The sequence below is a fragment of the Pseudophryne corroboree genome, assembly GCF_028390025.1.
Source record: "Pseudophryne corroboree isolate aPseCor3 chromosome 3 unlocalized genomic scaffold, aPseCor3.hap2 SUPER_3_unloc_6, whole genome shotgun sequence".
NCBI lineage: Eukaryota > Metazoa > Chordata > Amphibia > Anura > Myobatrachidae > Pseudophryne > Pseudophryne corroboree.
The window spans coordinates 2,590,658-2,615,333 of record NW_026967552.1 but is presented as its reverse complement, the minus strand read 5'-3'; the positions used below and the strand labels follow the sequence as shown (position 1 = coordinate 2,615,333).

General features: G+C 48.2%; 1 protein-coding gene across 1 annotated transcript; it reads left to right on the top strand.

Moving 5' to 3' along the window:
• Window positions 1-24,676, top strand: LOC134984516 (gastrula zinc finger protein XlCGF17.1-like). Its single transcript, XM_063950083.1, has 2 exons — window positions 1-55; window positions 22,459-24,676. Exons 1-2 carry the CDS (start codon window positions 1-3, stop codon window positions 23,451-23,453), a joined length of 1,050 nt encoding a protein of 349 aa, XP_063806153.1. The 3' UTR covers window positions 23,454-24,676.

Genomic DNA, 24,676 nt, shown 5'->3' with positions numbered 1-24,676 from the left:
ATGGAGGTGAATGTGGTAGAAGAGGTGGATAGTGTGGACCTCAAAGGTGGAGAAGGTGAGGGAGGGCTCAGGTGGGATGACACGAAAGGTGCAGTTTGGGGAGAGAAGGATGCCCACGACTCCACCCTGGCAGCCATCAGGTCTGACCATGTGGGTGAAGGAGAGGCCTCCGTAGGAGAGGGCAGCAGGGGAGGTGGTGTCCCAGGAGGAGAGCCAGGTTTCAGTGATGGCGAGAAGGTTAAAAGAGTGGGAGATGAAGAGGTCGTGGATAGTTGGCAGCTTGTTGCAGATTGATCTAGCATTCCATAGTGCACAGGGGAAGGGAGGGAACAGGGGATATGGGGATGAGGTTGGGTGGGTTCTGAATGCGTGTTGGCGGTTTGGAAATTGGGGGGTGACCTAGTAGGGAGGATTGGTATGGGACAGGATCGAGGAGCCATAATTCCAGTACAGTAGTGTTGTTCAGAGGAATAATATAGAATGGAGTGGGTGTAATATAGAATGGACAATGAGAAGGGTGATGTAGTAAAAGCAGAGACAGTGAAAAATGTTGGTTTTTTTGGTAAATAATGGAAGGAGCGGAAAGGCTGAGATTGTTACACAGTGGTTGTAGAGAGTATAAATGAGGAGCAGAAAGCAACGTGTGAGAGCAGTATGGCTGTTACTTAATCAGACAGGGAGGTCAGTGTCCAGGCTGTGCGGGCTGCAGGTGTTGGTGGTACTGGATTAGGTTACTCTCTGTATGATGTTATTTGCAGGTGGGTAAGATAGTCTGCTGTCCTTCTGTTCCTCTCCTGTTTATCTCCGAGTATCTCCAAAGGTCATATATTCATACTTAACACTAACACACTATGCAGCTAGGATACTTTGCAGCCAAATATGTACTGATTAAATATAAATGCACACATTGATACAGGCTTGATTGCCAACGGCACCCACCCTCTGAAACCCCACCCACCATGGTGTTAGGTTCCAGGGACGTGCGGTGAGCTCAGAACAAGGGAGATGTTGCATAGTGAGTCCAGAGCACCAGAACCTTACGCTGAAATAAGGTGAGGTATGGAAATAGCCCCTAGAACCCTACCTCCATTGTTTCACCCGTGTGGTCAGTTCACACCTGAGTGACTATGGTTTCTTCGGCCCACGGCAGCCGCGTTTGAAGGGCGGATTAGGTCTGCCCAAGTCCAATGCCCCCAGGTCTTATAGTAAGACAAGGCGTGAACCGAGACAGGATAATAACAAGGGGACCTCTAACTAAAGCAAACAGAAGGCTAGGGGCTACTAACAACCCTAAAACTAAATATATGTGCGGCACGCCGCCAAAGGAAAAGAACAAAGGAAATGCTGTCCACACGCCGACACAATACTGTTGTGTACCGGCGGTGACAGCATATGCAGAACCCTCTGCAAAACACCAGTAACAAATAAAACCAAAGAATACAGTGGCCTAGGCCGTCGGACGCGGCAAAGCCGCTACTCACGGAACCGGTACAAATACTGGCAAACGGACAGGAACCCCCAATGTAGCCGACACAGACTCTCAGAACCGGATGACAGGCAGAATCCCAAACGACAGACGGGTGGGCACCAAGAAGCCAGATACTCGACCAGGCACAGACAAAGCCACAGGACTTTTGGACAGGAACGCTTCACAGCAGGACACTGGAACCGACCCTGCTAGACAGGAGCTCAGGAACTGGCAGGGACTAGCTCAGAACTCAAGAACTCTGTGTATTGCACTGAGCCAGAATATAACAGAGAGTCCTAATTAATTATGTCGTGCAGCTGCCCTGCTGCACAACTGAGAGGTGCAATTAACAGACAGGTGAGGCTGAACACATGGGAACAAGCTGCAATTACACAGACTCACCACCGGCAGCAAACAAGAGTCTTCTTAAACCAGAGCAACGGGAAATCCTGGCCTGCAAGACAACTATAAACATAAAATAGGAATGAACAACTACCTGTGGTTCATAACAGTACCCTCTCCTTAAGGGTGGGCTCCGAACACCCCATGACACCCACGGGGAACAGAAACAGAAGTATAACATAAAATACATAACCAAAATGCAAAACAGGAATGAGCCACAGCTGTGGCTCATAACAGTACCCCCCTCCCCCCTTGAGGAGGGGCAAACGGACCCCAAAATTCAGACTTTCCAAAACAAGGGATACAAAAAAAACCCAACCTAACACACTGGTCTAACAGGCAAAAAAACAGAAACAAGCTTGTAACAGTGCCCCCTCCTCCCCACCCTTGACGGTGGCCACTGGACACAAGACAAGGAAAAAAAACACCTTTTTTTTAATATATCAAGGCAAGAGTCAATAATTATTTCTTATTATTATTATTTTTACAAAATTCTTGAGGTCTGACCAAGGTAATTCCCCAAACATTGTCTGAACTGATGGTACCTCCCAGCAAGGCTGGGTTCAAATCAGAGATTGGTTTCTTAACCTTGGGAGCTGAACTTTCAGGCAAAGTACTACTATTAGAAGAAGACAGAAAAGCACATCATGCAGTCAAAACAACAGGCTAAGACTCTTGTGCCGAGTTTACAGTATATGGTGAACTCTCAGCAGATAAGACGGGTGACCTAGAGGAAGCTGAACCAATTTCTTTGGAACCATATCATTTAATAACTGCATCACTGAATGCTGGGGGATCCTGAAGAATGGGATCTTCAGTTTTCATTAAATTGGATGCCCACTCAAAAGGCTCCCCTCTAAAGGAATATATCAGATAGAGCACAAGATTCTCTGAAGTGATGCCCAGAAATGGTCTAGACGACATAATGATGTAATAGTGTTTGTAAAGTGCCAGAAATTGGACTAAGTCCCCATCAAAGATTATAGATGTTGAAATATCAACAGAGTCAGGATCTGCTTCCTTCCCATCTGACTGACTAGAGTGCTTTGCTAGGACCTGGTCACTACTGACCTTACTCGAGGCTGAGACTTTCTGAACCCCACCTGGGGCAGTGACTTTCTGAACCCCACCTGGGGCAATGACTTTCTGAACCCCACCTGGGGCAGTGACTTTCTGAACCCCACCTGGGGCAGTGACCCTCGGAACCCCACCCGGGGCAGTGGCCCTCGGAACCCCACCCGGGGCAGTGGCCCTCGGAACCCCACCCGGGGCAGTGGCCCTCGGAACCCCACCCGGGGCAGTGGCCCTCGGAACCCCACCCGGGGCAGTGGCCCTCGGAACCCCACCCGGGGCAGTGGCCCTCGGAACCCCACCTTGGGCAGTAGCCCTCGGGAACCCCGCTGGGGGCAGCACCTCGGATTCTTTTACTGGGACCGTGCCGTCAGCCTCCCTCTCTGGGACCGGGCCGTCAGCCTCCCTCTCTGAGTCGATAATTACCGAAACTTCTCCCGGAACAATGACTTCCGGGACTTTTGCTGAAGCTATAACCTTCAGAACCTCCACTAATGCTATGCCTCTTGAGTCCTTTCCTGGGGAAGCGACTTCTAGACCCTTCTCTGGGGCTGTGTCTCTCGAGACCCCACTTGGGGATATTACTTCAAAGATCCCTTCTGGGGTTTTGCTTCTCGAGTTCCCTTCTAGAACTATGGTTTTAGACACCTTCTGTGGAGTTGCGCTTTTCAAGTCCCTACCTGGGGTAACAGCTTCTGAGACCCCTTCTGGTATTGACACCTGAGCTATAATATTCAATGTCCCTCTATGACCCAGGGCATCGGGTACCGCTCCAGGACCCTGGGCATCGGGTACTGCTCCAGGACCCTGGGCATCGAGCACCGCTCCAGGACCCTGGGCATCGGGCACCGCTCCAGGACCCTGGGCATCGGGCACCGCTCCAGGACCCTGGGCATCGGGCACCGCTCCAGGACCCTGGGCATCGGGCACCGCTCCAGGACCCTGGGCATCGGGCACCGCTCCAGGACCCTGGGCATCGGGCACCGCTCCAGGACCCTGGGCATCGGGCACCGCTCCAGGACCCCGGGCATCGGGCACCGCTCCAGGGGTTTGCAAACTACTTCAACAGGAAAATCAAGAGAGGAGAGAAACATTCTCCTTTGGTTCCCTAATCTATAATGGGGCTCCCTAGCACAAGGACACCAATTATAGGACAGAGTACTTTTTAGTGTGGGTTGTGTGTCAAGTACCTCTGCCACAGTAAAGACAGGAGTAGGTCTTGTATCCTGACTCAACTTGGCCAGAGGGCAGGACTTGTCGCCACACTTTGGCTTGCGCAACTCACAGGTCTGCAGATAGTGGCCTAAACCCCCACAATATAGGCATAAATAAAGTTTCTGCGACGCAGACGCTCCTCTTCTGAGAGCCTGGGCTGCAGAAAACTTAAACTTTTTCTCTCCAACTGAACCTGAGGGTTCTCTTGTCACCATATTGTGAGCAAGAGTCTCTTTAGAGGTAGATGAACTATCAACGACTTCTGGCAAGATAAGCAAAATTTTAGTCAGAAGGTTTTGCAGTTGCTTTAAGGATTGCTGCAAAACTTCCAGTCGTTCAGGTTTCAAAGCACTGAAAGCAGAGTTCAGGGCTGAGAGAGAGGCCTGCAGGGCTTGCATAGTTGGCATAGGAGGATTTTAAACTAGACAAGACAAGACTGGATTCTGCACACGGAATTCTAGACAGGACTGGATTCTAAACACCGGACTGGATTCTAAACACTGAATTCTAGACAAGACACTGGACCAAAAAAGAAAAAAATGACTCTTTAGCTTTGTTTCTTTTTTGTTGTATGGCTGGTGATAATGTTAGGTTCCTGGTGCTCAGAACAAGGGAGATGTTGCGTAGTGAGTCCAGAGCACCAGAACCTGATGCTGAAATAAGGTGAGGTATGGAAATAGCCCCTAGCACCCTACCTCCATTGTTTCACCCGTGTGGTCAGTTCACGCCTGAGTGACTATGGTTTCTTCGGCCCACGGCAGCCACGTTTGAAGGGCGGATTAGGTCTGCCCAACTCCGATGCCCCCAGGTCTTAGAGTGAGACAAGGCGTGAACCGAGACAGGATAATAACAAGGGGACCTCTAACTAAAGCAAACAGAAGGCTAGGGGCTACTAACAACCCTAAAACTAAATATATGTGCGGCACGCCGCCAAAGGAAAAGAACAACAAAGGAAATGCTGTCCACACGCCGACACAATACTGTTGTGTACCGGCGGTGACACCATATGCAGAACCCTCTGCAAAACACCAGTAACAAATAAAACCAAAGAATACAGCGGCCTAAGCCGATGGACGCGGCAAAGCCGCTACTCACGGAACCGGTACAAATACTGGCAAACGGACAGGAACCCCCAATGTAGCCGACACAGACTCTCAGAACCGGATGACAGGCAGAATCCCAAAGACAGACCGGTGGACACCAAGAAGCCAGTTACTCGACCAGGCACAGACAAAGCCACAGGACTTCTGGACAGGAACGCTTCACGGCAGGACACAGGATCAGACACTGGAACCGACACAGGAAGCAGCTAGACAGTAGCTCAGGAACTGGCAGGGGCTAGCTCAGAACTCAAGAACTCTGGAACTATCACCAGCGTCTGTGTATAGCACTGAGCCAGAATATAACAGAGAGTCCTAATTAATTATGTCGTGCAGCTGCCCTGCTACACAACTGAGAGGTGCAATTAACAGACAGGTGAGGCTGAACACATGGGAACAAGCTGCAATTACACAGACTCACCACCGGCAGCAAACAAGAGTCTTCTTAAACCAGAGCAACGGGAAATCCTGGCCTGCAAGACAACTATAAACTTAAAATAGGAATGAACCACTACCTGTGGTTCATAACACATGGATGGAAGACCACCGTGGAAGACCACTCCTGTTGATGTAGGACACCGCTGTGACGTTGTCCGACTGAACTTGAGTGGCTCGATCTTGCAGAAGATGTGCCGCCTGTAGAAGGCCGTTGTATATGGCCCTTAGTTCCAGAAAGTTTATTTGAAAGACAGATTTCCGGCTTGACCACTTTCCTTGGGAGTTTTCCCCCTGGGTGACTGCTCCCCAACCTTTGAAGCTTGCATCCGTGGTTAGAAGAATCCAATTCTTAATCCTGAACCTGCGGCCCTCGAGCAGGTGAGAAGTTTGCAGCCACCAGAGGAGTGAAATTCTGGCTTTCAGCGACAGGCGTATCCGCTGGTGTATGTGAATATGCGATCCCGACCACTTGTCCAGGAGATCCAGCTGGAAGAACCGTGCATGGAATCTTCCGTATTGTAGAGCCTCGTAGGAGGCTACCATCTTCCCCAAAAGGCGAATGCACTGATGAACCGATACTCATGGAGGTTTTAAGACATTCCTGACAATTGATTGGATCACCAACGCTCTCCCCACCGGTAGAAAACACCCTCTGCACTTCCGTGTCGAGTATCATCCCCAGGAAGGGCAGTGTCCTTGTCGGTTCCAAATGTGACTTTGGAAGGTTAAGGATCCACCCATGATCCCAGAGTAGTTGAGGTGAGAGCGCAATACTCTGCAACAGCTTCTCCTTGGAAGATGCCTCTATTAGCAGATCATCCAGATATAGAATTTTGTTCACTCCCTGTTTGCGTAGGAGGAGCATCATCTCCGCCATGACCTTGGTGAACACCCTCGGTTCTGTGGAGAGGCCAGATGGCAACGTCTGGAACTGATTGTGACAGTCCTGTAGTGCAAACCGTAGATAGGCCTGGTGAGGTGGCCAGATCGGAATGTGAAGGTACGCATCCTTGATATCCTCCAGACCTGAGATCACCGCTCTCAGAGACTCCATCTTGAATTGGAAAACCCTCAAGTAGGGGTTCAACAACTTCAGGTTCAATATTCTTACCGAACTGTCCGGTTTCAGTACCACAAACAGGTTTGAGTAATAACCCTTGGTTTTTGGGTGAGGTGGAACTGGAACAATGACATTTGTTCATACCAATTTTTGAATGGCTTCCTGTAGGATAGCACTTTCTGTCAACGATGCTGGTAAGCCTGATTTGAAGAATCTGTGAGGTGGGAGTTCCTGAAAGTCCAGTCTGTACCCCATAGCAACAATATCTTTTACCCAGGAGTCTAGGCATGATGACGCCCAGACGTGACTGAAATCTCTTAGTCTCGTTCCCACCTGCCTGATCTCCACGCTGGGAGGTTCACCGTCATGCTGAAGATTTGAAGGAAGCAAAACCTGGTTTCTGTTCCTGGGAACCTGTTGGTGAGTTGTTTTTTTTTATCTTTCCCGAGCTCCTCTAAAGAAGGTTGGAGGGGGTTTGGATTTTTTAAATTTTGTGGTCCGAAAGGACTGCAGTGTAGATGAAGGATAAGAGTTCCTAACCGGGGCTGCTGCGGAGGGAAGAAGTGTCTGCTTACCCGCAGTCACCGTGGATATCCACGCATCCAATGCGTCCTCAAATAGTGCATCCGCAGTCCATCCGCAGTCCATTGGCGTAGCCAGAGTCCTCGGCGTGCTGAGACAGCCATGGAAGTAGCCCTTGCATTAAGCAGGCCAATGTCCTTCATGGCCTCCTCCATGAAACCTGCAGAATCCTGTATGTGACGTAAAAATAAGTCATAGTATCGAAGTCCTCTAATAAGTTGCCTGACCACTTTACTATGGCTTTAGAAATCCACTCACAAGCAATAGTGTTCCCTAAAGCCACGCCTGTAGTAGTGTATAGTGATTTGAGAGTAGTCTCAATCTTGCGGTCAGCCGGCTCCTTTAAGGCGGTTGAACCAGGGACAGGTAAAACCACCTTTTTAGACAGCCTAGATACAGAAGTGTCTACTATAGGTGGGTTTTCCCACTTCTTCCTGTCCTCTTCAGGGAAAGGGAAAGCAATGAGAATTCTTTTAGGGATCTGGAATTTTCTCTGTGTTTTCCCAGGATTTTTTAAACAAGGAGTTTTACTCCTTAGAAGCAGGGAAGGTAAGCGAGGATTTCTTATTTACTGTAAAATAAGATTCCTCTACTTGTTCCGGAACCTTCTCTGAAATATGCAAAACATCCCTAATGGCATCAATCATTAGCTGCACCCCTTTAGCACAAACAGGTTTGAGTAATAACCCTTGGTTTTTGGGTGAGGTGGAACTGGAACAATGACATTTGTTCATACCAATTTTTGAATGGCTTCCTGTAGGATAGCACTTTCTGTCAACGATGCTGGTAAGCCTGATTTGAAGAATCTGTGAGGTGGGAGTTCCTGAAAGTCCAGTCTGTACCCCATAGCAACAATATCTTTTACCCAGGAGTCTAGGCATGATGACGCCCAGACGTGACTGAAATCTCTTAGTCTCGTTCCCACCTGCCTGATCTCCACGCTGGGAGGTTCACCGTCATGCTGAAGATTTGAAGGAAGCAAAACCTGGTTTCTGTTCCTGGGAACCTGTTGGTGAGTTGTTTTTTTTTATCTTTCCCGAGCTCCTCTAAAGAAGGTTGGAGGGGGTTTGGATTTTTTAAATTTTGTGGTCCGAAAGGACTGCAGTGTAGATGAAGGATAAGAGTTCCTAACCGGGGCTGCTGCGGAGGGAAGAAGTGTCTGCTTACCCGCAGTCACCGTGGATATCCACGCATCCAATGCGTCCTCAAATAGTGCATCCGCAGTCCATTGGCGTAGCCAGAGTCCTCGGCGTGCTGAGACAGCCATGGAAGTAGCCCTTGCATTAAGCAGGCCAATGTCCTTCATGGCCTCCTCCATGAAACCTGCAGAATCCTGTATGTGACGTAAAAATAAGTCATAGTATCGAAGTCCTCTAATAAGTTGCCTGACCACTTTACTATGGCTTTAGAAATCCACTCACAAGCAATAGTGTTCCCTAAAGCCACGCCTGTAGTAGTGTATAGTGATTTGAGAGTAGTCTCAATCTTGCGGTCAGCCGGCTCCTTTAAGGCGGTTGAACCAGGGACAGGTAAAACCACCTTTTTAGACAGCCTAGATACAGAAGTGTCTACTATAGGTGGGTTTTCCCACTTCTTCCTGTCCTCTTCAGGGAAAGGGAAAGCAATGAGAATTCTTTTAGGGATCTGGAATTTTCTCTGTGTTTTCCCAGGATTTTTTAAACAAGGAGTTTTACTCCTTAGAAGCAGGGAAGGTAAGCGAGGATTTCTTATTTACTGTAAAATAAGATTCCTCTACTTGTTCCGGAACCTTCTCTGAAATATGCAAAACATCCCTAATGGCATCAATCATTAGCTGCACCCCTTTAGCAATAGATGCATCCCCCCCCCCCCCCTGCATATCCCCATCACCGTCCCCTGTATCAGAGTCGGTATCAGTGTCAGCTTGCATTATCTGGGCAAGTGTACATTTTTGGGGTATGTAGGTGGGGTTTTAGATGAAGTAGTGGGAGCTGAATACTTCATACCCACTACAGATTGTCTCAAAAACTGCGTCTCTTCTCAGTATGTGACATCCTTGTTGAAATCTGGGATATCATTCCCCTTAAAGAATCCACCCATGGGGGTTCGGAGTCAGAAGGGTGAGACAGCACATTACAGTCCTGAGTACATGGAATAGACTCCTCAGGAGAAGATACAAACTCTGCAGCACAAGACTCAGAGTCCCTAGATATGATTATGTGAGATATACATATTTACACACAGAGACAGGAAAATGTCAGACACAGTTTCCCCCAGAGTACCTTCAGAGAGTCACAGAGTATAAGGCAGTGTTTCCCAACCACGGTCCTCGAGGCACACCAACAGTGCATGTTTTAGTGATATCCAGGCTTCAACACAGGTGACTTAATTAGTAGCTCACTTATTCTGATTTAACCATCTGTGCTGCAGCCTGGATATCACTAAAACCTGCACTGTTGGTGTGCCTCGAGGACCGTGGTTGGGAAAGCCTGGTATAAGGAGCCAGCCACACCGCGCCCCTGTAGGCAGTTATTGTGATAAAAGCCAGGCGCTGACTAACTAACCTTAATAGGGAGGGCAGCGCTCCCTGTCAGTGTCCTAGTTCCTATGATCTGCAGGGAGAAAATGGCGCTGGTGAGTGCTGGATCCGCTGAGAGGAAGCCCCGCCCCTTGTAATGGCGCGCGGCTTCCTGCACTAATTGTTTATACTGGCCTGAGGATTTTAGTGATAACAGGGGGATTAGCCCCTGTTATCTGCGTGACCAGTGTAGGGTTTATCCGTGCTGGCTCAGAACACCCCTCAAAGCGCCTACACTGTGTGTTGCTGAGCCTTCCTGGAGCGCAGCCTGTCAGAGCTACGCTCCCACCCTTGTGCCGCCATACCCTGCCGCTAACCGGGACGCTGGCACTGTGCTCACCACTTTTTTTTCTTCTGGCTCTGTTAGGGGGTGGCGGCTGTGCTGCGGAAGTGAGCGGTCGCCTCGTGGGCTTGTGATCATCACCCTCAGGAGCTCAGTGTCCTGTCAGCGGAGTAGAGAACCATTAACTCTTCAAGACGTTGGTTCCTTCTCCCCCCCCCACTAAGTCCCACGAAGCAGGGAGGCTGTTGCCAGCAGCCTTCCTGTAACCTAACTAACTCTATAAAATAAAAAACTAAGAAAACTCCTAGGAGCTCCCCTAGCTGTGACCAGCTCCTCCGGGCACATTTTCTAAACTGAGTCTGGTAGGAGGGGCATAGAGGGAGGGGCCAGCCCACACTATTAAACTCTTGAAGTGCCAGTGGCTCCCAAAGGACCCATCTATACCCCATGGTACTAAATGGACCCCAGCATCCTCTAGGACGTAAGAGAAAGTAGAGTATAACCTAGCAGATGATGATGATGATTACAGGGTATTATATGGTGTATTGCATGTAAAGTACCTTGTTCCACACCTACTCTGCTGTAGCAATATACCTTATATAATAGTGAGTAACACATGTACAGGCTTACCAGCGTATGAGCACACACATAAAGGAATGCTACCTTACCAATGCTTCCAGGAGTAACGTTAGGAGACATTTCTCTGATCCATCAGCTCATATGACTGATGTTATTGTTCATCTAGAATCTCCAATTCATACGATATGTTCCCCATCCATTGTTTTACATTGGTGCTGACATAGGACTTGGCGAGTGACTACATCTCCATTTATACTTCATGGTTAGTTACCAGTACAAGAGAGAGATATTTCTTATACGTCCTAGAGGATGCTGGGGTAACCATAAGAACCATGGTGGTATAGATGGGATCCGCAGGAGACATGGGCACTTTAAGACTTTGAATGGGTGCGAACTGGCTCCTCCCTCTATGCCCCTCCTCCAGACTCCAGTTTTAGAATTGTGCCCAGGCAGACTGGATGCACACTGAGGAGCTCTACAGAGTTTCTCGGGAAAAGACTTTTGTTAGGTTTTTTTATTTTCAGGGAGAACTGCTGGCAACAGGCTCCCTGCTTCGTGGGACTTAGGGGAGAGAAGTCAGACCTACTTCTAGTGAGTTTTTAAAGGATCTGCTTCTTGGCTACAGGACACCATTAGCTCCTGAGGGTCTGATCGCTAGGTACGCCTAGATGCTCGTTCCCAGAATCGTCCCTCACCCCCCTTGCAGAGCCAGAAGTCAGAAGACAGGTGAGTAGAAGAAGCAAAGAAGACTTCAGTGACGGCTTCTGAGGTACCGCACAGCGATCGCACGCTGCGCGCCATGCTCCCACTACACCCCGGCCCTATAGGGTGCGGGGGGAGGGTGGCGCCCGGGGCAGCATATAAACCTCAAAGGAGACTGGATATAGGGGACATAGTGCCCGGGCACTGTCCTAACCCCCGCCAGTATAAATATTTATTTAAAAATAGCGGGACTGAAGCGCGCCATTACTGGGGCGGAGCTTGGCCCTCACAACAGTGCCATTTTCTCTACAACAGGCTGCAGAGACGATGGTCCTTCCTCACACTGCTGCATAAGTATCAGTGTGAAAAACGGGGGGCACAGTAAAAATGGTGCAATATATGTGTGTTATAAAAGCGCTGCACGTCTGAGGCATTGTTTAGTATTCTCAGAACCGTTGGTGAAGCGCTGGATTGTGAGCTGGCAAACTCCCTCTGTGTCTCTGTCAGACTTTAGGTGGGTCTGTCCCCTATATTCCCAGTGTGTCTGTGAGTGGTGAATACACGTGTGTCGGCATGTCTGAGGCAGAGTGCTCTTCCCAGGAGAAGACTGTATTAGGGACAGAAACGGCTGTGGGAGTGACCCTGTCGGCATCGCCGACTCCTGATTGGGTAAATGTATTGATTGCTTTGTATGCAAATGTGGGTCTTATTAATAAGAGATTGGATAAATCTGAGTCTCAGAACCAGGCATGGAAGAAATCTGTGGAGGATGTGTTGTTACAAGTCCAGACTCCCTCGGGGTCACAAAAGCGATCGTTTGCTCAGTTGGCAGACACAGATACCGACACGGACTCTGACTCCAGTGTCGACTACAGTGATACCAGATTAGATCCAAAATTGGCAAAGAGCATTTGGTACATGATTGTGACGATAAAAGACGTGTTACATATCTCGGAAGACCCTCTTGTTCCTGACAAAAGGGTCTGTATGTATAAGGGGAAGAAGCCTGAGGTAACGTTTCCTCCCTCTCATGAACTGAACACTCTATTTCAAAAGGTTTGGGAAAATCCTGACAAAAAGTTTCAGATTCCCAAAAGGATTCAGGTGGCGTATCCGTTTCCCTCGGGATATAGGGAAAAGTGGGAGTCACCCCCCATTGTGGACAAGGCTCTAGCATGGCTGTCCAAAAAGGTGGCTCTTCCGTCCCCTGACATGGCAGCCCTTAAGGATCCTGCGGATCGTAGGCAGGAAACTACATTGAAATCCATTTATGTCACCACAGGTATGCTGCTAAGGCCAGCCATTGCATCTGCCTTTTGGGTTTGAAAGCCAATGCCATGGCAGTCTCAGCTAGGAGAGCATTGGGGATTCATAAGTGGAATGCTGATTCTAAGAGAAATATGGAGTCTCTACCATATAACGGTGGTGTCTTGTTTGGTCACGGCCTCGCTGATTTGGTATCTATGGCTACCGCGGGTAAGTCATCCTTTTTACCTTATGTTCCTGCACAACAAAAGAAAACACACCACTATCAGATGCAGTCCTTTCGGCCTAATAAATACAAGAAAGGCCGAGGTTCTTCCTTCCTTGCTACTAGAGGAAGGAGAAAAGGTAAAAGATCACCGGCGTGGCAGGTTCCCAGGAGTAGAAGTCCTCCCCGGCTTCTGCCAAATCCACCGCATGACGCTGGGGCTCCTCTGCGGGAGTCCGCACCGGTGGAAGCACGTCTCAAACTCTTCAGTCAGTTCTGGGTTCATTCGGCCCTGGACCCATGGGTTTTGGAAATAGTGTACATGGGGTACAAACTAGAGTTTCAAGACGTTCCCCCTCGCCGATTTTTTTAAATCGGCCTTACCAGCTTCTCTTCCAGACAGGGAGGTGGTACGCGACGCAATACAAAAGTTGTGTCAAAATCAGATCATTATCAAGGTTCCCCCATCACAACAGGGAGAAGGGTTTTATTCGAGCCTATTCGTGGTCCCGAATCCGGACGGCTCGGTCAGACCAATCCTGAATCTAAAATCCCTCAATTTCTACCTAAGAAAATTCAAATTCAAGATGGTATCTCTCCGGGCAGTGATCTCCAGTCTGGAGGAAGGGGATTTTATGGTGTCGGTGGATATAAAAGATGCCTACTTACATGTTCCCATTTATCCTCCGCATCAGGCTTACCTGAGGTTTGCAATTCAGGATTGTCATTACCAATTCCAGACATTGCCAATTAGTCTGTCCACGGCTCGGAGGGTTTTCACCAAAGTAATGGCGGAAATGATGGTTCTCCTGCGCAAGCGAAGAATCACAATTATCCCGTACTTGGACGATCTCCTGATAAAGGCGAGATCCAGGAACCAGTTACTGCAGAACATTACGATCTCCCTGACAGTTCTGCAACAACATGGTTGGCTCCTAAACTTGCCGAAATCACAGTTGGTGCCGACGACGCGGCTGTCCTTTCTAGGAATGATTCTGGACACATAATTACAGAGAGTTTTTCTTCCAGTGGAAAAGGCTCTGGAAATTCAGAACCTGGTCAAACAAACTCTGAAACCAGCAAGAGTGTCAATCCATCAATGCACTCAGTTTCTGGGGAAAATGGTGGCGGCTTTCGAGGCCATTCAGTTTGGCAGATTCCATGCCAGGGTGTTTCAGTGGGATCTGTTGGACAAGTGGTCCGGATCCCACCTTCACATGCACCGAAGGATAATCCTGTCTTCCAAGACCAGAATCTCGCTCCTGTGGTGGCTGAAAAGCTCTCACCTCCTAGAGGGGCGCAGGTTCGGGATCCAGGACTGGATCCTAGTAACCACGGATGCGAGTCTCTGAGGCTGGGGTGCAGTCACGCAAGGGGAAAACTTCAAGGGAAGATGGTCAAGCCAAGAAACTTGTCTACACATAAACATTCTGGAGTTAAGGGCCATTTGCAACGGCCTTCTTCAAGTGGAACATCTTCTGCGCAATCTGCCCGTCCTGATTCAATCGGACAATGTAACAGCAGTAGCGTACATAAACCGCCAGGGCAGAACAAAAAGCAGAGCAGCAATGGCAGAGGCCACGAAAGTTCTCCGTTGGGCGGAAAAGCATACCAGCGCTCTGTCAGCAATCTTCATTCCAGGAATGGACAACTGGGAAGCAGACTTCCTCAGCAGAAACAATCTCCATCCAGGGGAGTGGGCTCTTCATCAAGAGATCTTCACAGAAGTGACAAGTCTTTGGGGAGTTCCTCAAATAGACATGATGGCATGTCGTCTCAACAAGTAACTTCAGAGATATTGTTCCAGGTCGCGGGACCCTCAAGCAATAGCTGTGGACGCCCTAGTAACACCATGGGTGTTTCGGTCGGGGTATGTATTCCCTCCGCTTCCTCTGATTTCCGAAAGTACTAAAGATCATAAGAACAAAGGTTCAGGCGATCCTCATTGTTCCAGACTGGCCAAGGAGGGTTTGGTATCCAGATCTTCAGGAATTACTCATAGGAGATCCTCGACCTCTTCCTCTACGAGAGGATCTGTTACAGCAGGGGCCGTGCGTGTATCAAGACTTACCGTGGCTATGTTTGACGGCGTGGTGGTTAAACGCCGGTACCTAGCCCAAAAGGGTATACCCTGTGAAGTCATTCCCATGATTCTTTAGGCTAGAGAAGGGGTAACGTCTAAACATTACCACCATATTTGGAGAAAATATGTGTCTTGGTGTGAATCCAAGAAGGCTTCTACGTAAGAATTTCAGTTAGGATGTTTTCTCCATTTTCTACAAGCAGGTGTGGATGCGGGCTTAAAGTTGGGCTCAATGAAAATAAGAATTTACTTACCGATAATTCTATTTCTCGTAGTCCGTAGTGGATGCTGGGGACTCCGTCAGGACCATGGGGAATAGCGGGCTCCGCAGGAGACAGGGCACATCTAAAAAGCTTTTTAGGTCACATGGTGTGTACTGGCTCCTCCCCCTATGACCCTCCTCCAAGCCTCAGTTAGGTACTGTGCCCGGACGAGCGTACACAATAAGGAAGGATCTTGAATCCCGGGTAAGACTCATACCAGCCACACCAATCACACCGTACAACTTGTGATCTGAACCCAGTTAACAGTATGATAACAAAACGAAGTAGCCTCTGAAAAGATGGCTCACAACAACAATAACCCGATTTTTGTAACAATAACTATGTACAAGTATTGCAGACAATCCGCACTTGGGATGGGCGCCCAGCATCCACTACGGACTACGAGAAATAGAATTATCGGTAAGTTAATTCTTATTTTCTCTAACGTCCTAGTGGATGCTGGGGACTCCGTCTGGACCATGGGGATTATACCAAAGCTCCCAAACGGGCGGGAGAGTGCGGATGACTCTGCAGCACCGAATGAGAGAACTCCAGGTCCTCCTTAGTCAGAGTATCAAATTTGTAAAATTTCACAAACGTGTTCTCCCCTGACCACGTAGCTGCTCGGCAAAGTTGTAATGCCGAGACTCCTCGGGCAGCCGCCCAGGATGAGCCCACCTTCCTTGTGGAATGGGCATCTACATATTTCGGCTGTGGCAGGCCTGCCACAGAATGTGCAAGCTGAATTGTACTACAAATCCAGCGTGCAATAGACTGCTTAGAAGCAGGAGCACCCAGCTTGTTGGGTGCATACAATATAAACAGCAAATCAGACTTTCTGACTCCAGCCGTCCTAACTATATATATATATATATATATATATATATATATATATATATTTTTAGGGCCCTGACAACGTCTAGTAACTTGGAGTCCTCCAAGTCCCTAGTAGCCGCAGGCACCACAATAGGTTGTTTCAGGTGAAAACGCTGACACCCCTTTAGGAAGAAACTGGAGACGAGTCCCAGTTCTGTCCTGTTCAAATAGAAAATTTTAATATGGGCTTTTGTAAGACAAAGCCGCCCATTCTGACAATTGCCTGGCCGAGGCCAGGGCTAACAACATGGTCACTTTCCATGTGAGATATTGGTCAACAGCATGGTCACTTTCCATGTGAGATATTTCAAATCCACAGATTTGAGCGGGTGAAACCAATATGATTTTAAGGAATCCCAACACTATGTTGAGATCTCACGGTGCCCCTAGAGGCACAAAAGAGCTGTATATGCAATACACCCTTTACAATCTGGACTTCAGGAACTGAAGTCAATTCTTTCTGGAAGAAAATCTACAGGGCCGAAATTTAAATCTTAATGAACCCCAATTTGAGGCTCAAAACACTCCTGTTTTCAGGAAGCGTAGAAATCGCCCTAGTTAAATTTTCTTCGTGGAGCCTTCCTGGCCTCACCCACGCAACATATTTTCACCACATGTGGTGATGACATTGTGCGGTCACCTCCTTCCTGACTTTGACCAGGGTAGGTATGACCTCTTATGGAATGCCTTTCCCCTTCAGGATCCGGCATTCAACCGCCATGCCGTCAAACGCAGCCGCGGTAAGTCTTGGAATAGACATGGTACTTGTTGAAGCAAGTCCCTTCTTAGCTCCCCAGGCCCTTAATCCTCTGTGAGCATCTCTTGAAGTTCCGGGTACCAAGTCCCTCTTGGCCAATCCGGAGCCACTAGTATAGTTCATACTCCTCTATGTCTTATAATTCTCAATACCTTGGTTATGAGAAACAGAGGAAGGAACACATACACTGACTGGTACACCCACGGTGTTACCAGAACATCCACAGCTATCGCCTGAAGGTCTCATGACCTGGCGGAATACCTGTCCCGTTTGTTTTTTTTTGTTCGGGCGGGACGTCATCATGTCCACCTTTGGTCTTTGCCAACGGTCCATAATCATGCTGAAAAACTTCCCTATGAAGTTTCCACTCTCCCGGGTGGAGGTCCTGCCTGCTGAGGAAGTCTGCTTCCCAGTCGTCCACTCCCGGAAAGAACACTGCTGACAGTGCTATCACATGATTTTCCGCCTAGCGAAAAATCCTTGCAGTTTTGTCACTGCCCTCCTGCTTCTTGTGCCGCCCTTTCTGTTTACGTGGGCGACTGCCGTGATTTACTCTTGATGCCAGAATGCAAATATGCCTCTGCGCATCACGCATATATAGAAATGCATCCTTAAAATGCTCTATAGTCAATATGTTATCCCACTGGATCAATACCGGCTGACCTTGAAGCAGAGGTCTTGCTAAGTTTAGAGCATTATAAATTTGCTCTAAGCTTATTTATGCGGAGAGAATTCTCCAGACTTAATCACACTTCCCTGGAAATTTTTTCCCTGTGTGACTGTTCCCCAGCCTCTCAGGCTGGCCTCCGTGGTCACCGGCATCCAATCCTGAATGCCGAATCTGCGGCCCTCTAGAAGATGAGCACTCTGTAATCACCACAGGAGAGACACCCTTGTCCTTGGATATAGGGTTATCCGCTGATGCATCTGAGGATGCGATCCGGACCATTTGTCCAGCAGATCCCACTGAAGAGTTCTTGCGGGAATCTGCCGAATGGAATTGCTTCGTAATAAGCCACCATTTTTACCAGGACTCTTGTGCAATGATGCACTTACACTTTTCCTGGTTCTAGGAGGATCCCGATTAGCTCGGATAACTCCCTGGCTTTCTCCACTGGGAGAAACACGTTTTTCTGGACTGTGTCCAGAATCATCCCTAGGAACAGTAGACGTGTCGTCGGAAAAAGCTGCGATTTTGGAATATTTAGAATCCACTCGTGCTGTCGTAGAACTACTTAAGATAGTGCTACTCCGACCTCCAACTGTTCTCTGGACCTTGCCCTTATCAGGAAAGCGTCCATGTTTCTTTTAAGAAAAATCATCATTCCAGCCATTACCTTGGTAAAGACCCGGGGCGCCGTGGACAATCCAAACGGCAGCGTCTGAACTGATAGTGACAGTTCTGTACCAGGAACCTGAGGTACCCTTGGTGAGAAGGGCAAATTTGGACATGTAGGTAAGTGTCCCTGATATCCAGTGACACCATATCGTCCCCTTCTTCCTGGTTCGCTATCACTGCTCCGAGTGGCTCCATCTTGATTTGAACGCTTGTACGTAAGTGTTCAAATATTTCAGATCTCACCGAGCCAGTTGGCTTCAGTACCACAATATAGTGTGGAATACTACCCCCTTCTGTAAGAGGGGTACTTTGATTATCACCTGCTGGGAATACAGCCTGTGAATTGTGTGAGGGGGAGACGTCTCGAATTTCCAATGTACACCTGGGATACTACATGTAGGATCCCGGAGTTCCCTTGCGAGTGAGCCCACTGCGTGCTGAAACTCTTGAGATGACCCCCTACCGCACCTGAGTCCGCTTGTACGGCCCCAGCGTTATGCTGCGGACTTGGCAGAAGCTGTGAGGGGCTTCTGTTCCTGGGAATGGGCTGCTTGCTGCAGTCTTCTTCCCTTTCCTCTACCCCTGGGCAGATATGACTGGCCTTTGCCCGCCTGCCCGTATGGGGACGAAAGGACTGAGACTGAAAAGACTGTGTCCTTTCTTGCCGATATGTGACTCGGGGTAACAAAAGGTGGATTTTTCAGCTGTTGCCATGGCCACCAGGTCCAATGGACCGCCCCTTTATACGGCAATACTTCCATATGCCGTCTGTAATCTGCCTCACCTGACCACTGTCGTGTCTTCGTCTGGCAGATATGTACATCACATTTACTCTTGATGCCAGAATGCAATATATGCCTCTGCGCATCACGCATATATAGAAATGCATCCTTAAAATGCTCTATAGTAAATAAAATCTTGTCCCTGTCAAGGGTATCAAAATTTTCAGTCAGGAAATCCGACCAAGCCCCCTCAGCGCTGCACATCCAGGCTGAGGCGATTGCTGGTCGTAGTATAACACCAGTATGTGTGTATATACTGTTATGATATTTTCCAGCTTCCTATCAGCTGGCTCCTTGAGGCGGCCGTATCTGGAGACGGTAACGCCATGTTTTTATAAGCGTGTGAGCGCCTTATCCACCCTAAGGTGTGTTTTCCAACTCGCCCTTACTTCTGGCGGGAAAGGGTATACCGCCCATAACTTTCTATCGGAGGAACCCCACGTATCATCACACACTTCATTTAATTTATCTGATTCAGGCAAAACTACAAGTAGTTTATTCCCACCCTACAAAATACCCTTATTTGTGGTACTTGTGGTATCAGAAATATGTAACACCTCCTTCATTGCCCTTAACATGTAACTTGTGGCCCTAAAGGAAAAATACGTTTGTTTCTTCACCGTCGACACTGGGGTCAGTGTCCGTGTCAGTGTCTGTCGACCGACTGAGGTAAATGGGCGTTTTTACAAGCCCCTGACGGTGTCTGAGACGCCTGGACCAATACTAATTTGTCCGCCGGCTGTCTCATGTCGTCAACCGGCTTGCAGCGTGTTGACATTATCACGTAATTCCATAAGTAAGCCATCCATTCCGGTGTCGACTCCCTAGAGAGTGACATCACTATTACAGGCAATTTGCTCCGTCTCCTCACCAACATTTTCCTCATACATGTCGACACACACGTACCGACCTACAGCACACACACAGGGAATGCTCTGATAGAGGACAGGACCCACTAGCCCTTTGGGGAGACAGAGGGAGAGTTTGCCAGCACACACCAAAATGCTATAATTATACAGGGACAACCTTTATATAAGTGTTCCTCCCTTATAGCATTTAATATATTTATATCGCCAAATCATTGCCCCCCCTCTCTGTTTTAACCCTGTTTCTGTAGTGCAGTGCAGGGGAGAGCATGGGAGCCTTCCCCTCAGCCTTTCTGTGAGGGAAAATGGCGCTGTGTGCTGAGGAGAATAAGCTCCGCCCCTTTCTCGGCGGGCTTTTCCTCCCGGTTTTTTTAATACTGGCCTGGGTTAAAATACATACATATAGCCTTAATGGCTATATGTGGTGTATTTCTTTTGCCAATTTAGGTATTTATATTGCTGCCCAGGGCGCCCCCAGCAGCGCCCTGCACCCTCCGTGACCGTGTCAGTGAGCCTGTGAGACAACAATGGCGCACAGCTGCAGTGCTGTGCGCTACCTCTATGAAGACTGTGAAGCCTTCTGCCGCCTGTCACCGGACCTCCGTCTCCGCCGTCTTCAGCGTCTGTAAGGGGGATCGGCGGCGCGGCTCCGGGACGAACCCCAGGCTGACCTGTGTTCCGACTCCCTCTGGAGCTCAGTGTCCAGTAGCCTAAGACTTCAATCCTCCTGCACGCAGGTGAGTTGCAAGTCTCTCCCCTAAGTCCCACGTTGCAGTGATCCTGTCGCCAGCAGGAATCACTGATTAGTTTAAACCTAAAAAAGACTTTTCTAAACAGCTCTATAAGAGAGCCATCCAGGTTGCACCCTTCTCGGACGGGCACAGAAACCTAACTGAGGCTTGGAGGAGGGTCATAGGGGGAGGAGCCAGTACACACCATGTGACCTAAAAAGCTTTTTAGATGTGCCCTGTCTCCTGCGGAGCCCGCTATTCCCCATGGTCCTGATGGAGTCCCCAGCATCCACTAGGACGTTAGAGAAAGTAATGATTTCAGCCTTATCGGTTTTCTTTCAAAAATAATTTGCCTCCCTTCCAGAAGTTCAGACTTTCGTAAAAGGCGTGTTGCACATCCAACCTCCATTTGTGCCCCCAGTGGCACCATGGGATCTTAACGTGGTGTTGCAGTTCCTTCAATCACATTGGTTTGAACCTTTACAGAAGGTAGAGTTGAAATTTGTCACTTGGAAAGTGGTCATGCTGTTGGCCTTGGCATCCGCAAGGCGGGTATCGGAGTTAGCGGCCTTGTCTCACAAGAGCCCTTATTTGATAGAGCAGAGTTGAGGACTCGTCGATTTCTGCCTAAGGTGGTGTTGTCATTCCACATGAACCAACCTATTGTGGTGCCAGTGGCTACTGACGTCTTAGTGGAGTCAAAGTCTCTCGATGTGGTCAGAGCTTTAAAAATTGATGTAACCAGACTGGCTCAGATTAGGAAAATGGAGGCTCTGTTTGTCCTGTATGATCCCAACAAGATTGGGGCTCCTGCTTCCAAACAGACTATAGCTTGCTGGATTTGTGCTACGATTCAGCAAGCTCATTCTACGGCTGGATTGCCATTATCAAAATCGGTGAAGACCCATTCTACCAGGAAGGTGGGGGCGTCCTGGGCGGCTGCCCAGAGGGTCTCGGCGTTAATACTTTGCCGAGCAGCTACTTGGTCGGGTTCAAACACTTTTGCTAAGTTTTGCAAGTTTGATACCCTGGTTGAGGAGGACCTCATGTTTGGTCAATCAGTGCTGCAGAGTCATCCGCACTCTCCTGTCAGTTCTAGAGCTATGGTATAACCCCATGGTTCCTATGGTTACCCCAGCATCCTCTAGGACGTATGAGAAAATAGGATTTTAATACCTACCGGTAAATCCTTTTCTGTTAGTCCATAGAGGATGCTGGGCGCCCATCCCAGTGCGTACTGTATCTGCAGTTATTAGTTATGGTTACACACAGGTTGTGTTATGGTTATAGTCAGCCTGTTGCTGACATTATTCATGCCGTTGGCTTGAGTTCTGTTGAATGCCATGTTGTGTGGCGTGTTTGCGGTGTTAGCTGGTAGGTATCTCACCTTAGTTTAACAATAATTCCTTTCCTCGAAATGTCCATCTCCCTGGGCACAGTTCCTATAACTGGAGTCTGGAGGAGGGTCATAGAGGGAGGAGCCAGTTCATACCCATTCAAAGGCTTAAATTGCCCATGTCTCCTGCGGATCCCGTCTATACCCCATGGTTCTTATGGTTACCCCAGCATCCTCTACGGATTAAGAGTAAAGTATTACCGATAGGTATTAAAATCCTATTATCTAAGTCTTATTATAATATTACATTTGTTATTGTGAGTGTTCTCAGGAGGGTGGACACAATGATAGTCTGAGACACAATATTATAAAACCTTCATAAAAAGTTATGACATTTACAATTAAGTGTCCCAGAGAGTCGTCTTCTCCTATTGTTTACAAGATTAATATTGTTACAGGAAATGTCACATTTCCATAATGTATTTTATTTCCAGCAGATGGACACACAAGCAGGAATATCACAGAAGGACATCTAATGTTATCCCCGGATTGTGACATAAAAGATAATGACAGTAGACAGGATTCTCCAGGAGCTAACCCCATTACCCCAATTATACATCCAGCTCTATCAGCTGGTCCCTCTGATCCTGGGAAATGTTCTCCTGATCACTCTGATATTGGTGCATCTGTTACAGCTCTGACAGTAGATACAGTGTTTCCGTGTTCTATAGATGCCAAATGTTTTACACAAAACACAAAGCATATTAACCCACATACAGGTAAGGCAGGTGAAAGGCCACTGATATGTTCTGAGTGTGGGAAATGTTTTACATACAAATCATATCTTGTTAAACATCAGAGAAGTCACACAGGTGAGAGGCCATTTCCATGTTCTGAGTGTGGGAAATGTTTTACACTGAAATCACATCTTGTTACACATCAGCGAACTCACACAGGTGAGAAGCCATTTCTATGCTCTGAGTGTGGGAAATGTTTTTCAAACAAATCAGATCTTGCTAGACATCAGAGAACTCACACAGGTGAGAAGGCATTTCCATGTTCTGAGTGTGGGAAATGTTTTGCACACAAATCAGATCTTGTTAATCATCAGAGAACTCACACAGGTGAGAAGCCATTTCCATGTTCTGAGTGTGGGAAATGTTTTACACGGAAATCATATCTGGTTACTCATCAGCGAACTCACACAGGTGAGAAGCCATTTCTATGCTCTGAGTGTGGGAAATGTTTTGCAAACAAATCAGATATTGTTCAACATCAGAGAAGTCACACAGGTGAGAAGCCATTTCCATGTTCTGAGTGTGGGAAATGTTTTACACGGAAATCATATCTTGTTACTCATCAGGAAACTCACACAGGTGAGAGGCTATTTCTATGTTCTGAGTGTGGGAAATGTTTTGCACACAAATCACAACTTGTTAGACATCAGCAAAGTCACACAGGTGAGAAGCTATTTCTATACTCTGAGAAATAAAGCAGCTCTTGTTGCACACAATAGACATCACTCAGGTGAGGAACTATTTTAATCTTCTGGAGTATACTTATCATTGCCATGCGTTGTTCTTCAAGGTTCTTATTCTATCTCCTATGCTTTTTGCAATATACATGCTACCACTGGGTGAAATAATCAGATGTCATGCCCTCATCTACCACTGCTATGCAGATGACCTGTCTTTTGCTCTGGGTACTGAGAACCCAGTACCAATCCTAAATGGTTGTCTAGCTGAGCTCCAGGTATGGGTGATACCAGTTGGCTGTGATTCAGTCCTGGTGAAACAGGTCTTTAAGCTCACCACCAAAGGGCAGGGCTACAGTTCAGCTTTGCAAACCAACCAGACTTACGCTTGGGGGTTCAGAGTTACAAAATGCTGATCATGTGCGGAATCTTGGTGTCCTGGATGGTGGAGTGACACTTAGACATCAGTATCTGCCACAATCAGATCCTCATCTGAGGAACATAGCCAGACTCCAGCACTTTATTCCCTCAGAAGATCTACCTACAGTCATACATGCACTTGTATCATCACACATAGACTACTGCAATGTCCTCTACCTGGGTCTCCCAGCAATAGAATTGCACCGCTTGTAGCTTGTACAGAATGCAGCAGCCAAGCTGTTACCTAACCAGCTTGTTCCTGCCACATAACACCCATTCTCTGCTCCCACCACCGGCTGCCTGTAAGATGGTTACTCTTACATAATCTCACTGACTCTCCCAATCCTACATGACCAGGATCCATGGTACCAGAAGCAGCTTCTGCCTCCTTACTGCCCAGTTACTTCCACCTGCAGATGTAGGACTGTTACCAGCAGTACCAAGAATCCTCAAGCAGTGCTGAGAGGTCAGGGGTGAGACAGGGTGGTGACACTAGTGCTGTAGTAGGGGCTGCCGGAGGCACTGTCTGTATGTAATATTGTCCTCAAGCAGCGCTAAGGTGTAAGAGGGGAGACAGGGCAATGGCAGTTGTGGGCAGAGACGGGGCAGTGGCAGTAGTGGGGGGAGATGGCGGTGGCAGTAGTGGAGGGAGACGGGGCTGATGCAGTTGTGGGGGAGAGACTGCAGTGGCAGTTTTGAGGGAGAAGGGCGGTAGCAGTAGTGGAGAGAGACAGGGCAGTGGCAGTAGTGGGAGACAGAGCGGATGCAGTTGGGGGTAGACAGGGCAGTTGCAGTAGTGGGGAGACTCGTCAGTGACAGAA

What these genes read in the sequence shown, in the direction of transcription:
- LOC134984516 (XM_063950083.1), top strand. Translation starts at nt 1, where the DNA reads ATGGAGGTGAATGTGGTAGAAGAGGTGGATAGTGTGGACCTCAAAGGT. An exon ending in GGACCTCAAAGGTGGAGAAG is followed by an intron (nt 56 to 22,458) that starts GTGAGGGAGGGC and finishes TATTTCCAGCAG; the next exon opens with ATGGACACACAAGCAGGAAT.